General features: G+C 44.3%; 1 protein-coding gene across 3 annotated transcripts in view; it reads left to right on the top strand.

The window, feature by feature from the left end:
- The window catches only part of ITSN2 (intersectin 2), a 392,176-nt gene that overhangs the window by 282,626 nt on the left and 94,874 nt on the right, over nt 1–14,676 (top strand). For all 3 annotated transcript variants that reach the window (XM_082251747.1, XM_082251748.1, XM_082251746.1), the window contains 5 exons: nt 647–813; nt 2,978–3,023; nt 3,188–3,309; nt 6,732–6,828; nt 13,083–13,274. In XM_082251747.1, the coding sequence (XP_082107873.1) occupies nt 647–813; nt 2,978–3,023; nt 3,188–3,309; nt 6,732–6,828; nt 13,083–13,274 (624 nt within the window). The remainder of the gene's footprint in view (nt 1–646; nt 814–2,977; nt 3,024–3,187; nt 3,310–6,731; nt 6,829–13,082; nt 13,275–14,676) is intronic.

The following is a 14,676-nucleotide window of genomic DNA, read 5'->3' on the forward strand; positions in this document are numbered from 1 at the left end:
TTTGCTGAAGCCCAGAGCCTCTGAACAGCAGTAAATCATAAAGTGGAACTAAACCCATCAATTTAACTGTATAAAAAAAAAATTAAAAATTCCTGAAATGCCGGGTTTTCTAACTGTCACATTTGCTTGTGTCCTCAACCAAACTGTCAAATCATCAAATGTCTGGTATCATAACTGATCAAATGTGCAGCATCATGGCAGTTGCAGATCAGCTTCCTTGGCTGTAAAAGATAGGAGAGCTTATTCCTGCTTTAAGGCTGTCAGCAGATCGGCCTCTATAAACTCAGCAGTGCCTAAAAAATGGAGAGTTAATTGAGGATGTGCAGAGTAGGGTGAGGCAGTATATTACTGGATTTTAAACAGTATAGACACTTATTTTAATGTTTTTATTCACTATACCTGCAAAAGGGGTCAGCCTGAAGTGATCTAGCAGGACTTAATTTTCTAGCTAAAGTTCCACGTACTGTAAATGATAAATGTATGACGGAATGGCTTAGATTCACCTTCATTGAGGACCCCAATCACTAACCGTTAACAGTATTAAAACACTTGAAAATAAAATGAAATTCCATAGTAAAGCTTTTTTTAGCCAAGGCTGCTTGTTATTCACCGAGACATCTGCATAAATCTCCTCTCTTGTACGCAGAGTACGTGGCGCTGTACCCATATTCCAGCACAGAATCCAGCGACTTGACATTTAACGAGGGGGATATGATCCTGGTGACACAGAAAGATGGCGAGTGGTGGACAGGAACCATTGGTGATCGAAGTGGGATATTTCCATCAAACTATGTGCGCCCACGAGATCAGGAGGTAAATACATAGGAAAATGTGATCTAATTTCCTTCATTACAAATGTATTCCTTTGCTAGACATTGTTACCATCTTAGTACATCTTTACCCTATAACAGGGTTATAGGGTAAATATGTTGCAAAATTAGAAGTCCCATCATACCTCTGCCTCTGAATATCATGCTTGTGGCTGTCAGAGTCTTGCTATGCCTCATGGGACTTGTAGTTCTGCAACATCTGGAGGGCCACAGTTTGCATATCCCTGCCCTATAATAACAGTTGAAATTGAGGTCATCTGTTTTCTCTTTTGCTTTTGCCCTCAACCACTTCACTTTAATTTCTGCCTCTGTGAAGCGGAGGGATATTTATTACAAAGGTGTCAGGAAGCTGTGACTGCATTCCCCATATTTGAATGTAGTATTTGAGGGAACGTTTGGACTGCAGACCACACGAAACGTGAAATAAACGGTTTCAGGAAAACTAATAATAGAATCATTGCTTTTGTTATGAATAAATCTAAGGTTGTGTAAAGGCACATTTATTTTTTTCTAATATTATTGTAGTTCCTCTGCAAGTACTTTATGTATGTAACAGGCCTAGCTGTCCAGGATAGGTGCATATACTACAGCTAAAATTGGAAATCCAGACTAAATAAGTATTATCTGAATTCACCTTTCTCAACCATTTTACCTCGGAGAAAGCCTTCAAATAATTTTCAGGTCTTGAATATAGGTACAGCTCATGGTACATTAGCATGACCAATAAGTTGTAGAAAGTTTTAAATAAAAGAATATGGCATACTTATGGGCCATACACACTATAAGATTTTCTGAAGACTTTTTCCTTTAGATTTACCAAAACCATATAATATGAGGTCAAACCTAAACACTTTCAATTTGTATGCAATCTGGCAGGCCCTTGCACTACATAGAAAAGGTAAGTCTGAAGGAAATCTAACCACAAAAGTTGTATAGTGTGTATCTAGCTTTAGTGTGTTTGACGCCCAGGGCAAATAATGTTTTACCACCTCCATGCATTGGTAGGCAATGTAAGTGGGAGACCAGTTAACTATTGAGCACTTCTCAAGGAACTCCTAGCAACCTTAGAAGGATCCCTAGAATTCCACAGAACCCTAGATGAGAAATATTGGTCAAAATAGAAAGGCATGTGGATTCTTACTTTGTCTCCTTTGTCTATTTCTCCCAGTTCTGGACAATATTCCAGTGCGAGAAAATGTGTATTTTGAATCTGTGCAGAAGTTTGCTATAATGCCGACCAGTCTCTGCTGCTCTCTTTCCTTGTGCACGTTGGCAGGTCTTGTGTTCACCCCCTTCTTAGTTTTCTTTAGGCCTCTAGTTGTGCAGCTGGGTCCCTCCCAAGCCCTGTCTCTGCACAGGTTATGTACAGCACAGTGATGGTGTCACTATTACATTAACATGGTAATATCTGAGTTTACAAAGATGGTCGGTGCACATAAGGTGGATTTGGATCCTTGTGTTTATTGATGAATGTATTGAAATGAAAGTTTGTTGGTCGGTGCACATAAGGTGGATTTGAATCCTTGTGTTTATTGATGAATTTATTGAAATGAAAGTTTGTGTGCCTGGAGTTCAGCTTTAAAGCCGTTGTAAAATCTCGATAGGAACATAAAAGAAATGCCCCCCCCCCCCCCCGTATGTTTTAGTTATAATGTACTAGTATGCACCACATATTGGTACATTTTCACAGACTTTCCTACAAACTGAGTCATCCAGCATTGCACTGTCAGGGCTCTCCCCAATGCTTCCATCTTCACCCAGTCTTCCTCCTTAGTTTCAAATCTTCGGCCGCTTTATTGGCCGGGCCAATGTGACATCACTCCCAGGAGTTCTCGCAGGAGTCACAAGGCTGTAAATGGGTTCTGAGCTACTGTGTGTAGCTCAGAGCACATTCCCTGCTGACAGGCAGGGGGGATGCGAATGTCGGAAGAGACCTCTATGGTGCCTAGGGAGCCTGCCTGTCAGCGGATTTTTGTACATTCCTGACTTTACTACCACTTTCAACTGGAATGTCAATTTGACATTTCTACAGACATGCCTCCTACACCTGTACTTATTAAATGAAAATACCCTGCAATGACAGCTTGTAGAAATTCCTGTGCTGTTTTCCTTCCTTTGCAATAACCGTTTTCTTTCTTCGCCTGTAGGGTTCAAACAGTGTTGGAAAAACTGGAACATTAACCAAAAAGCCCGGTAAGTATATGTATGAACTTAGCGTTTATTACGGTTTAATTAAGCTTCTCTGGTGTGCACAGAATACACATTGATGCTCTTCATTTTAATATATAGGTGTTTTTAGTCATGTTTTACCTGTGAAAGTCTATATTTTCCATAGTCATTGTCCCTCTCTTTTGCAGAGATTGCTCAGGTCACCACCGCTTACACCGCAACAGGAACAGAACAGCTTAGTCTGGCTCCAGGGCAGCTGATACTTATATTAAAGAAGAATGTATCGGGATGGTGGCAAGGGGAATTGCAGGTATGTGATATACAAGGTATATTCAGGGTACTTATTTAAATGGAACCTTTCCTGTTATAAAATAATGTTCCATTAGGTGCTTGTACACAATTTCTTAAACCCTGGTGTTCTAATATGCAAACTTCAAACCTTCCAGAATAGTCATTGGCTGACCTGCCCACTCCTGCTTCCTATTAGATTGTCAGGTGATAGGCACCGTTATTGTCTAGTAATGGGAAGCAGGAGGAGGGATGGGCTGGCCTACAGTGCATCCGGAAAGTATTCACAGCGCTTCACTTTTTCCAAATTTTGTTGTTACAGCCTTATTCCAAAATGGATTAAATTCATTATTTCCCTCAAAATTATACAAACCATACCCCATAATGACAACCTGAAAGACGTTTTTTTTTTTTAAATCTTTGCAAATTTAATAAAAACAAAAAAATCTCATGTACATAATTATTCACAGCCTTTGCCATGACACTCAAAATGGAGCTCAGCTGCATCCTGTTTCCACTGATCATCCTTGAGATGTTTCTACAACTTGATTGAAGTCCACCAGTTGTAAATTCAGTTGATTGGACATGATTTGGAAAGGTACACACCTGTCTATATAAGGTCCCACAGTTAACAGTGCATGTCAGAGCACAAACCAAGCCATGAAGTCCATGGAATTGTCTGTAGACCTCCAAGACAGGATTGTATTGAGGCACAGATCTGGGGAAGGGTACAGAAAATTTTCTGAAGCTTTTAAGGTCCCAATGAGCACAGTGGCCTCCATCATCCGTAAATAGTACGGTAATTGGAACCACAAATTGGGGGAAAAGGGCTTTTGTCAGGAAGGTGACCAAGAACACGATGGTCACTCTGACAGAGCTCCAGCATTTCTCTATGGAAAGAGGAGAACTTTCCAGAAAAACAATAATCTCTGCAGAACTCAACCAATCACGCCTATATGGTAGAGTTGCCAGATGGAAGCCACTCCTCAGTAAAAGGCAAATGTCAGCCCACCTGGAGTTTGCCAAAAGGCACCTTAAGGAATCTTAGACCATGAAGAACAAAATTCTCTCGTCTGATGAAACAAAGATTGAACTTTTTGGCCTGAATGGCAAGCGTCATGTCTGGAGGAAACCAGGCACCGCTCATCACCTTGCCAATACCATCCCTACATTGAAGCATGGTGGAGGCAGCATCATGCTGTTAGGATGTTTTTCAGTCCCAGTAACTTGGAGTCTAGTCAGGATTGAGGGAAAGATGAATGCAGCAATGTACAGAGACATCCTTAATGGAAAAACCTGCTTCTGAGCGCTCTGAACCTCAGACTGGGGCAAAGGTTCATCCTTTAACAGGATAACGGCCCTAAGCACACAGCCAAAATAACAAAGGATTGGCTACGGGACAACTCTATGAATGTCCATGAGTGGTCCAGCCAGAGCCCAGACTTGAAACCAATTTAACATCTCTGGAGAGATCTGAAAATGGCTGTGCACAGACGTGCCCCATCCAACCTGATGGAGCTTAATATGGTGGCGGGAAGATTATGGTGCCGGGTTGTTTTTCAGGGCTTGGCTTTAGCCCCTTAGTTCCAGTGAAGGGAACTCTTAAGGTGTCAGCATACCAAGATATGTTGGGCAATTTCATGCTCCCAACTTTGTGGGAACAGTGTGGGGACGGCCCCTTTCTGTTCTAGCATGACTGCACTCCAGTGCACAAAGCAAGGTCCATAAAGACATGGATGAGAGAGTTTCAGGTTGAGGAACTTGACTGGCCTGCACAGAGTCCGGACCTCAACCCGATAGAACACCTTGGGGATGAATTAGAGTGGAGACTGCTAGCCAGGCCTTGTCGTCCAACATCAGTGACCATTTCCATAGACACACTCCTAAACCTTGTGGACAGCCTTCCCAGAAGAGTTGAAGCTGTTATAGCTGCAAAGGGTGGGCCAACTCAATATTGAACCCTAAAGACTTAAAGAGGTTGTACACCAAGAATTTTTTTTTTTCTCTTCTTTACAACCTGAAAGAGAAACCCATAATGAGCTAGTATGCATCGCATACTAGCTCATTATGAAATACTTACCTTAGAACGAGCCCCCGCCGTGCCGTCCGCTTACCTGTATGACAGGCGACATGTATAGTCGCCCGTCTTCCGGGATCGCGGCATCCGGCCATCTGATTGGCCGGAGCCGCGGTGACGTCACTCCCGCGCACGCGCGCGGGAGCCGACGGTCACGGCACGGGGCTCTGAAGGAACGGCACGATCTGCCGTTCCTTCAGAGCGCATGCGCCAGTGACGTCACTGGCTGCATTAAAGGTAAATATCTCCTAAACGGTACATGTTTAGGAGATATTTACAGTACCTATAGGTAAGCCTTAATATAGGCTTACCTATAGGTACAACTTCCTGAGGAGGGTTTACTTCCTCTTTAAGCCTCGTACACGCGATCAAATTATCGGATGAATTTTCGTCAGTTTTTTTGTTGCATGCTAGTCTCATATGGAAAGGGAAGAGGTTACTTTCATACAAAAATTCTCGTATGACAGAATTCAACTTGCTCATACGATTTTTTCTGGACGAAAACTGTACTAATTAAATGAAAATTTTACATTGTGTTCAAATACGATTTTTTATAGCCTGCACATCCAGTTTTTGTCATACAAAAAATCGTAATCAGCTGTTGAAAGCACCATACTAGCGATCCGAAAATCGGCAGATCGTTTGTTGGTTGAAATTGTACTTCCGATTTTATTATCGTGTGTACAGGCTTTAAGACTGGGATGCCAATAAAGTTCATGTGCGTGTAAAGGCAGGCGTTCCAATACTTTTCACAGTATAGTGTATGTATGTATGATCTCTTTTGTCGAAGAATTTTGTTACTGGAATTGTAAACTGATTTTCCTGCTGATTTATTTTCAATAAAAATTTAATTTAAAAAAAAAAAAAAACTTCGAAGGAACATATAGACGCCTGAGAGTTCTTACATTGCATACAGACTGATACTTCATGTTGTTTTGGGAAGGAAAAGGATCTTTAGATCTGTTTTGTCTGATTGCCACCTGTGATTCTGCTGTTATATAAAGCAGGTCTTCTCCGCAGACATGCACCACATCTCCAACTACATGTATATCAATTATCTGTACCTCCATCCTTTTCCATGATTTCGGCTGCAGATTCTATTCATGTGAAGGCTCTCACTGAGGCGTAAAGATTGGATTTCTAAGGATTTTACTGTTCATGACTTTTTTGAGGAGATTCTCATCAGTTGCTGTCTTGGTGCCACTCAGTTAATTTCTATGATTTTAGCAGACCTTATATTTTTTTAAACTATAACTTGCTTTTTCTATTAGTTGTTCTTTGCCATCAGTATCTACTGTCTACACAGCAATGACCTTTATTGCATTTTGCCTACATAATGTATTTTGCAATGGATGCAATCTTTACAGGCACGAGGGAAGAAGAGGCAGAAGGGCTGGTTCCCAGCTACCCACGTTAAGTTACTAGGACCAAGTAATGACAAGGCAGCTCCCGCTTTCAACTCAGGTAGGAATTTGCTTGCTGGTAAAACATTTACATAGCTGACTCTACCCAATAGTTTGGTCTAGTAGATGGCTGCACCAAAAAAAATGTCAAATATTTACTGAAATTGTTGCAAACTGATAAGATGCCAATATACGCGGTGTATCCACAGAGGGAAGTCCTCTTTGAATGCCCCTGCCAGTAATGCCCCTGCCAGTAATTGGCCCAATGTTTTTTTAAAGGGTAACCTCCTCCTCCAGACCCTGCTGCACTTATCTGCTGTGCTGATGATCTTCTGCCGTCCACATCTGCCGATGTACTAAAACATAAACTCTGTACAAAGTCTTTGGGGCACTGTAGTAGCGTTACGCCAGCATTGGGTAGCTGTTATTGGTCAGTGCATTGCATGACAGCGTTGACCAATGAGAGCCTCCTCTTCTGCCCTGGAAGTACTGTAAGATGAGACTCTCATTGGTTAGCACTGTATTGTGACCGCGCTGATCAAGGCTGCTAGTCATTGCCAGGACTATGCTTCTATACAGTCTTTGGAGCCGTGTAGGGAGTTTAAAAGTGTATTGGTACACCAGCAGAGGTGGGCAGCAGAAGTTTACTGGTATAGCAGAAAAGTGTAGCAGGGACCGGAGGAGCAGGAAGGGTGTTGGGAAATCATCTTAAAATTTTTGGTGTAAAGGTGAAATTACACTTTCTTTATCGTTCATTGACAGACACAGCTCCTGATCTTCTTAACCATTGGGTTATACTGCCCCTACAGAAGTAGGACACCAGCCAGAAAAAAAAGCTTGACTACGCTTATAGGCAGTCCCAGGGGGTATTCTCCCACTCTCAGCTATAGGCACTCAGTTTTTTTCCACCTAGTCAGGAATAAGGACCTAATTTCTTGCTGGGATCTTCGGTTATTGGATTTTTCTTTTTTTCCTGTGAGTATCTACAATCGACTGCTGGACTGGGGGACATGCTGGATATTTTTTAAAATCCAGTGGTCACCTAATTCTGGCCAGCGAGTGCGCGCAAGCCTCAGCTCTGTGCTAGCAGCGACATATCCCCACTGGACGGGAGCTGGCCTGTGAGTTAAACATCTCGCGAGGTCGCATACGACCTGGCCTCGGCCTGAGTTGCAGCGTTCCTCCTGGCCGACAGCCCCCATTTCGATGGAGAGGAGGTTCTGTCTAGAGCGGTGCTTACCTTATGTTGTTCCTGGTATGGTAAGTAGCTACCCCCCCCCCCCCCCCTAGAGGGTTTTGGGGTGGACGTGGGCCCTTCCCTGGGACGGTCGGACCCCTGGGTTCCCCTCCTTCCCATTCAGCATCTCCCCGCGGACACTTCGCCCCTCATCTGCCAACCCCCCCTTTCCCCATGGGGTGGCCATACCACCTTTTCAGGTCGATCTGGGGTGCTGAGCTGGTGTCCAAGGTGGATTTGGTCCTGGGGAAATGGGCTAGCAAAAAGCGCCCCCCCCCTGCCTTCACCTGCCTCATCTGTTTCATCAGATCCTGTATCTGATTCGGCCACCGTGGATGAGAGTCACCTTGCTGGGTCTGTGTCCACACTCCCTGATTTCTCAGATAGTGAGGATGATTTCTCTGCTCCTGTAGCCGCGCATGAAAAGGCGCTGGTGGATGCACTGATTGTATCTGTGCGTGATACTTTAAAAATGGAGGATGCGGCTGTTGCCGCATCAGAGGCATCGGTTCCTTTTGGCACCCGCAAGCCCTCCAGAGTGGCAAGGGTATTCCTCTTTCCTGCTTACTTTGACAAAATTGTCGCTAAACAGTGGGGTTCCCAAAACGCCCCCTTATGATCCCTAAGCGTTTTGCTATGCAGTACCTTCATGAGGACTCCCTGCTTAAAAAGTGGACTGGCCCACCTGTGGTGGACTCTCCGATTTCTAGGTTGGACAAAGCAATCTTGATTCTGGTTGAGGAGTCCCTGGCCTTTAAGGACCCGGCTGACAGAAAAGCAGAGGCTATGGCCCGCCATATGTACACTGTGGCTGGTTCGGCACTTAGGCTGTTTTTTTACTATTGACCTAGTGTCACAAACTTTGACTGAATTGGCCAAGCTTCTATGCTGGGGGCTGTAAGGGGAGCAACTTCCTGCCTTTGCTGAGCTGGCGAACCAGTTGGTCCAGGGTATTCAGTTTGTCTGTGATGCCAAACCTTGGATGCGGCTCTTCTGATTGCGAGGCTGTCTGTCTAAGCAGTGGTCCTTAGGCATGTTATTTGGCTTAAATGCTTGTCTGCAGGTCATATTTCTAAGAAGGCCTTATCTGATCTCACCTTCCTGGGGGATCACCTGTTTGGAGCTTCCCTGGATGACGATATTAAAGGTCTCACAGTGTCCCTCAGGGTCTTAAGGGATCAAAAGCCTTTAGGGCGGCCTCTGGAGGATCCAAACGAACCTGGTCTGTCAAGCTGATAGCAGGCTTCTCCAGACCTGCGGACAAGGCTCCCTGAGCATGAATCATAAAGACTGCTAACGAGGTCTCTTTGGGGCAGTGCAAGACTTGCTGAGTCAAGGGGTGATTGTCCCGGTTTCGACTTCGGAACGTTTTCTGTGGTTTTATTCAAACCTGTATACAGTCCCCATGAAGGAGGGCAAGGTGCGTCCAATTCTGGACCTCAAGGCGCTAAACTGCTTTGTGCGGGTGCAGAAGTTCAGAGTGAAGTCTATTCGCACGGTAGTGGCATCCCTTCATCAGGGGGATCTTCTTCGACGCTTACCTTCACATTCCAATATGTCTTGGTCACCAGCGCTTCTACTGCTTTGCCGTGGGAGAGGAGCATTATCAGTTGGTGGCGTTACCCTTTGGTCTCGCCTCGGGTCTTCACAAAAGTGTTATCCCCGGTGCTGGCATTGTTGCATCAGGGGGGATCGTGGTACTGGGGTACCTGGACAATCTTCGCCTGCGAGCCGAGTCTCTGACTGCTCTGGTGGATAGCTTGGAGATTACTCTGCAAACTCTGGGGGAGTTTGGTTGGTTGAACCTTCAGAAGTCTTCTCTGGTTCCATCCACAAATCTGGACTATCGGAGTCTGACTCTGAACTCACCCTTAGCCAGAGTGTTCCTTCCTCTGGAAAAACTCCAGAAACTGCAGGAATTATTTTACTGTCTGTTGTCTAGCAGACGGTCATCCCTTCGGACTTGCATGTGGGTGCTTGGCCTGATGGTGTCTGCCTTCGAGACGGTTCCGTTTGCACAGTTCCACACGAGATCTCTGCAAAGAGAGATTCTGGTCAAATGGGACAAGAATCCAGTCTATAGACAATCTGATCTGGCTGAGCCAGGGTATGAGAGGGTCCCTGATCTGGTGACTTTGTTCTCTGGCTCTTAGCCAGGGAAAATCTTTTCTCCCCCTGTACTGGACAGTGGTCACCATGGATGCCAGCCTGTCTGGGTGGGGAGGCATCCTTGGAAAAGATTATACTCAGGGGGTCTGGACACTGGAAGAATCCAGACTGCCGATCAATGTACTGGAGCTCCGAGCGGTCAGACCTTGTCTGGATCATTGGACAAATCGTCTTCAGGGGTGTCTGGTGCGAATTAAATTGGACAATGCCTCGGCTGTGGCCTAAGTCAATCACCAGGGGGGCACAAGAAGTGTCCTGGGGGCTCTGCAGGTAGTGGGCAGAACATTTGGTTCCAGTCATCTCTGCTGTATACATTCGGGGGGGGGGGGGGTGGAAAATTGGCAGGAGTTTTACCTCAGTCGACGGGCGTGGGCCGAGGGGGGAATGGTCACTTCATCCGGAGGGGTTTCATCAGTTGTGCCTCCGGTGGGGTACTCCCGAGGTGGACCTGTTGGCCTCAGTATCGTCTGATTTATGCCTTTCTCCCTCTCCAAGCTTCTGCCAAGGCTTCTGCGCAGGATCGAAGCAGAAGGGATTCCGGTCATCTTAGTGGCTCTAAACTGGCCTCACCGGTCTTGGTACGCCAATCTGGTATGGCTGGGCACCAATTTTCCTTGATTTCCTCTCAGGAAAGATCTGTCCCAAGGGCCAATTTTCCAATCCTGCTTTACAGTCGCTGGCTTTAACGGCTTGGTTGTTAAAAGTCAGGTGCTGAAAGTTTTTTTGTCTGATTTTTGTCTGATTTTTGTCTGATTCAGTGATTCCTACGCTGTTAAAAGGTAGAAAATCTACCTCTAGGAAGATCTACCATTGTACGTGGAAGTTTGCGTTGCGTACATTGCGTGGTGTGAGTCTCTTGGGGTTCATCCTCGCTCTTTTTCGATGGCTCGGATCTTGACCTTCCTCCAACAGGGGGTTGAGCAGCACCTGGCCTTGAGTACTATCAAGGGCCAGGTCTCGGCCTTGGTGGTCTTCTTTCAACGACCATTGGCCACGCTTTCCTTGGTGCGTACTTTTATTCAGGGAGTTCGACACTTGGCTCCTCCAGTGCGGTCTCCATTGCCTCCTTGGAACCCTTAATTTGGTGTTTGGTGTTTTCCTTTTGAAAATCTTAGGGAGGTTTCCCTGCATACGTTATCCCAGAAGGTGACTTTTATGGTGGCAATCACTTCTACATGCAGGGTGACGGAGCTGGCGGCGTTGTCTTGTCTTGTCCACCTTACTTGGTGGTTCACAGAGATAAGGTGGTTCTTCGCCCCTGTCCATCATTCCTTCCAAAGGTTGTCTCTGATTTTCATCTGAATGAAGATATTGTGTTGCCTTCTCTGTGTCCCAGGCCAAAACATCCTAAGGAAATTCCTTGGATGTGGTTCAGGCAATTAGGGTGTACCTGGCAGCTACGGAGTCTTTTAGGAAGTCAGACTCCCTATTTGTGCTCACGGACAGACCTCAGAAGGGGTTGTCCGCTTCTGCTGCGACCATTTCCAGATGGATCAGACAGACGGTGACAGGTCTATTCCATCAAGGGTCAGGTTCCTCCTTTCCCTGTCAAGGCGCACTCTACTCGGGGCGCTAGGTGTCTCCTGGGCCTTCCATTATCAGGCGTCAGTGATGCAGATTTACAAGGCGGCTACCTGGTCGTCTGTGCACACCTTTACAAAATGTTATAAAAAGTGGATGTGTTGGCATCTGCAGATGCTTCCTTTGGCCGCAAGGTTTTGCAGACTGCTGTTTAGAGAACCTGGTCCTATTTAAAGGTGTATTGTTTTTTTTTTTTCAGGTGAGTTCCAGTTGTTCTTGGTTGAGCTCCATGTTACCTGGTTGGCTATGGTTTAGCCTTGGGGATTTTTTTTTTCTTTTCTGCTCTTCCCACCCCTCATGTTTAACACTGCTTTGGGATGTCCCAATGGTTAAGACGATCAGGACCTGTGTCTGCCAATGAACGATAGAGAAAATGGGATTTTTGCCTTACCGTAAAATCAGTTTCTCTGATGTTCATTGATGGACACCGCACCCATCCTTCTGTGGAGTTGGATTTCTTCTGACACTGCTTTTAACAAAACTGAGTACCTAAAGCTGAGAGTGGGAGTATATCCCCTGGGACTGCCCATAGGCGTAGTCAAGCTTTTTTTTTCTGCCTAGTGCCCTACTCCTGTAGGGGTCAGTATAACCCAATGGTTAAGTAGATCGGGAGCTGTGTCCGTCAATGAACATCAGAGATATGGATTTTACTGTAAGGCAAAAATCCCTTTTTTTTTTTTTTTTTTTTATCAGCACCATGGACAGTACTTGCAGTGAATAACATGTGTCCCTTGTGCTGGTGGCTTCTTTGTTTGTTAAAATGTTATTCCTCTGCCCCTTGGATACCCCTGCAGCTGTTAACTTCCAGTGCTAATGGGAATAATAAAAGTGGCTGGAGCTGTCAAGCCCTTTCTACCCCCCTCCTCCATTCATAAAAGTTGTACTGTCCCATTCCACAATGAGAAGTGATCTATGAATGCAGAAAGTGGACCTTTCATTCGTCTGCCCATCCTCCACTCTTAGAGCTCTTTTCTGTGTAGTTATTCAAGGTAGATGCATTTATTCAAAGATTAACTTGATGCAAAAGGTTCTGTACTCATTTGGAGCATGAGCTGTTGGTGCCCAGAAGGTCGCACTGTACAGCTACAATGAATGGAGACATTAAGCTAAGCTTGTTGCATAGGTGAACATTATTAGAAATATTGATATTAAAACAGGTGTGTATTATCTCATACTCCCTAACCTAATGTGTCCCTCACTTCTAACTTGTGTCTGATATCACCAATGTAGATAAAAACTGAGATTAGCTTCTTTAAAGAGGAGGTACATATCACAAGAATCCTGGGTTTTTTAGCATGTGAAGTGAGTTAATTTTCTTTCCTCTCTAGTGTGTCAGGTCATAGCAATGTATGACTATGTCGCCAATAATGAGGATGAACTGAACTTCAGCAAAGGACAACTCATCAATGTCATTAACAAAGACGATGCAGACTGGTGGCAGGGAGAAATCAATGGGGTCACTGGGCTATTTCCATCCAACTACGTCAAGATGACGACAGAATGTGACCCCAGCCAGCAGTGTGAGTACCTCTTCTTATTTTATTGTCTTCTCTTCCTGTACTTATTGTGTTATCATTTTAAACAGAGTTCATAGAAAGATTTTCCTGGTTTCCTGCAGCAGAGAAGCTTTTAGCTGGTTTTAGCACAGTACTGGAGCACAAAGGTATAAACCCAGCCTTTGATATAGCAGCGTTCTCACAGTTGTTATACAGGAATGGTCACACTGCAGTGCTATATTCCAACTTCCCGTGATGAAGTAATGTATTGTAATGAATACTTTGTTTCGGAGCATGCGTAGTCTTGGAAGAATACTTTACTAATTTCAACTGGGATCGTTGGTTCTGTTCTCGTAAGAGAAAAATGTTTGTGCTCGTCCCTTCGGTTAATTTTGCATGAACTGTCCTGAATGGCTTTCAGAAACTGTGTACTAATGATCAGCTTATCGGGCAATCGCTCCGAAAGCGGTATTTTTCATTCTAATTTCTTATCGGGTGTACTAGGCATATTGATGCATTCCTAGTTAGCCTTGCTTTTTATTGCTTGTAGGTTTCCTAGACACAGATGACTTCCTGTTATAATGCTGGTTTTTAGCCTGAAATGTCTAATAGTACTTACCTGGTAGTTTTAGGGGTTAATGGGGATTATGCTATTGTTTTTCCCTATGTCAGTTATGCATGTGCCTATGTGGGTTTTCATTTTTAAAAGATGTTGATGGTGTTAGGAACCTGCCTTTCCCAGTGATCACATGTGGGGGTCTATAATAAACTAGTGATAGGGAAAACAATAACTTCTGCTTATGAAGCGTTTTGAAAGTTTATTTTGAAGAGAAAAGTTACAAAGTAAAAGTATTGATTATAAAGTAGAGAGATGGGCCCTAAATAATGCGAAAAGACCTAGCGCCTTCACCAAGAAGCCGATTTTTAAACCCCATTATTGAACAGCTGCCAAGTAGGACCTCCAAAAACTTCTTAACGTTTTAAAAATTTGCCGTGCATCAACTAACACAAGAAACATTAATTTCTGTAATCAGCTTGCCTGAAAGCGCTATAGAATGTTAGATCTTCCAAGGACAGTCTTAACAACATATTCCAAGGACTCTCCTGATAACATTGTTCTACAAAGTAACACCTCTAAAGAAACTAACATTAGCATATAAATATTTGACCTCTTACAAGAGGAGTATTTTTTTCCCTGGAGTTGGTCTTTATCATTGTTCATTAAAGCGTATCTGAACTACATCTGTGCATCACAAACCTAAAACACAATTTAATTCATTTTTAGTATTTTTCCATGTTTTACTTTGTTGAGAAATTACTTTAAAAAACACCCCCCCCCCCCTCCTCCTCTAGCATTCCTGGCCGTGGCCATCTTGAGCAAGGGCCAATGATTCATGCAGCATTTACTTCCTGGAATCCTCTGCTC

This window comes from Pelophylax lessonae, assembly GCF_965119305.1.
Source record: "Pelophylax lessonae genome assembly, chromosome: 3".
Classification (NCBI taxonomy): Eukaryota; Metazoa; Chordata; class Amphibia; order Anura; family Ranidae; genus Pelophylax; species Pelophylax lessonae.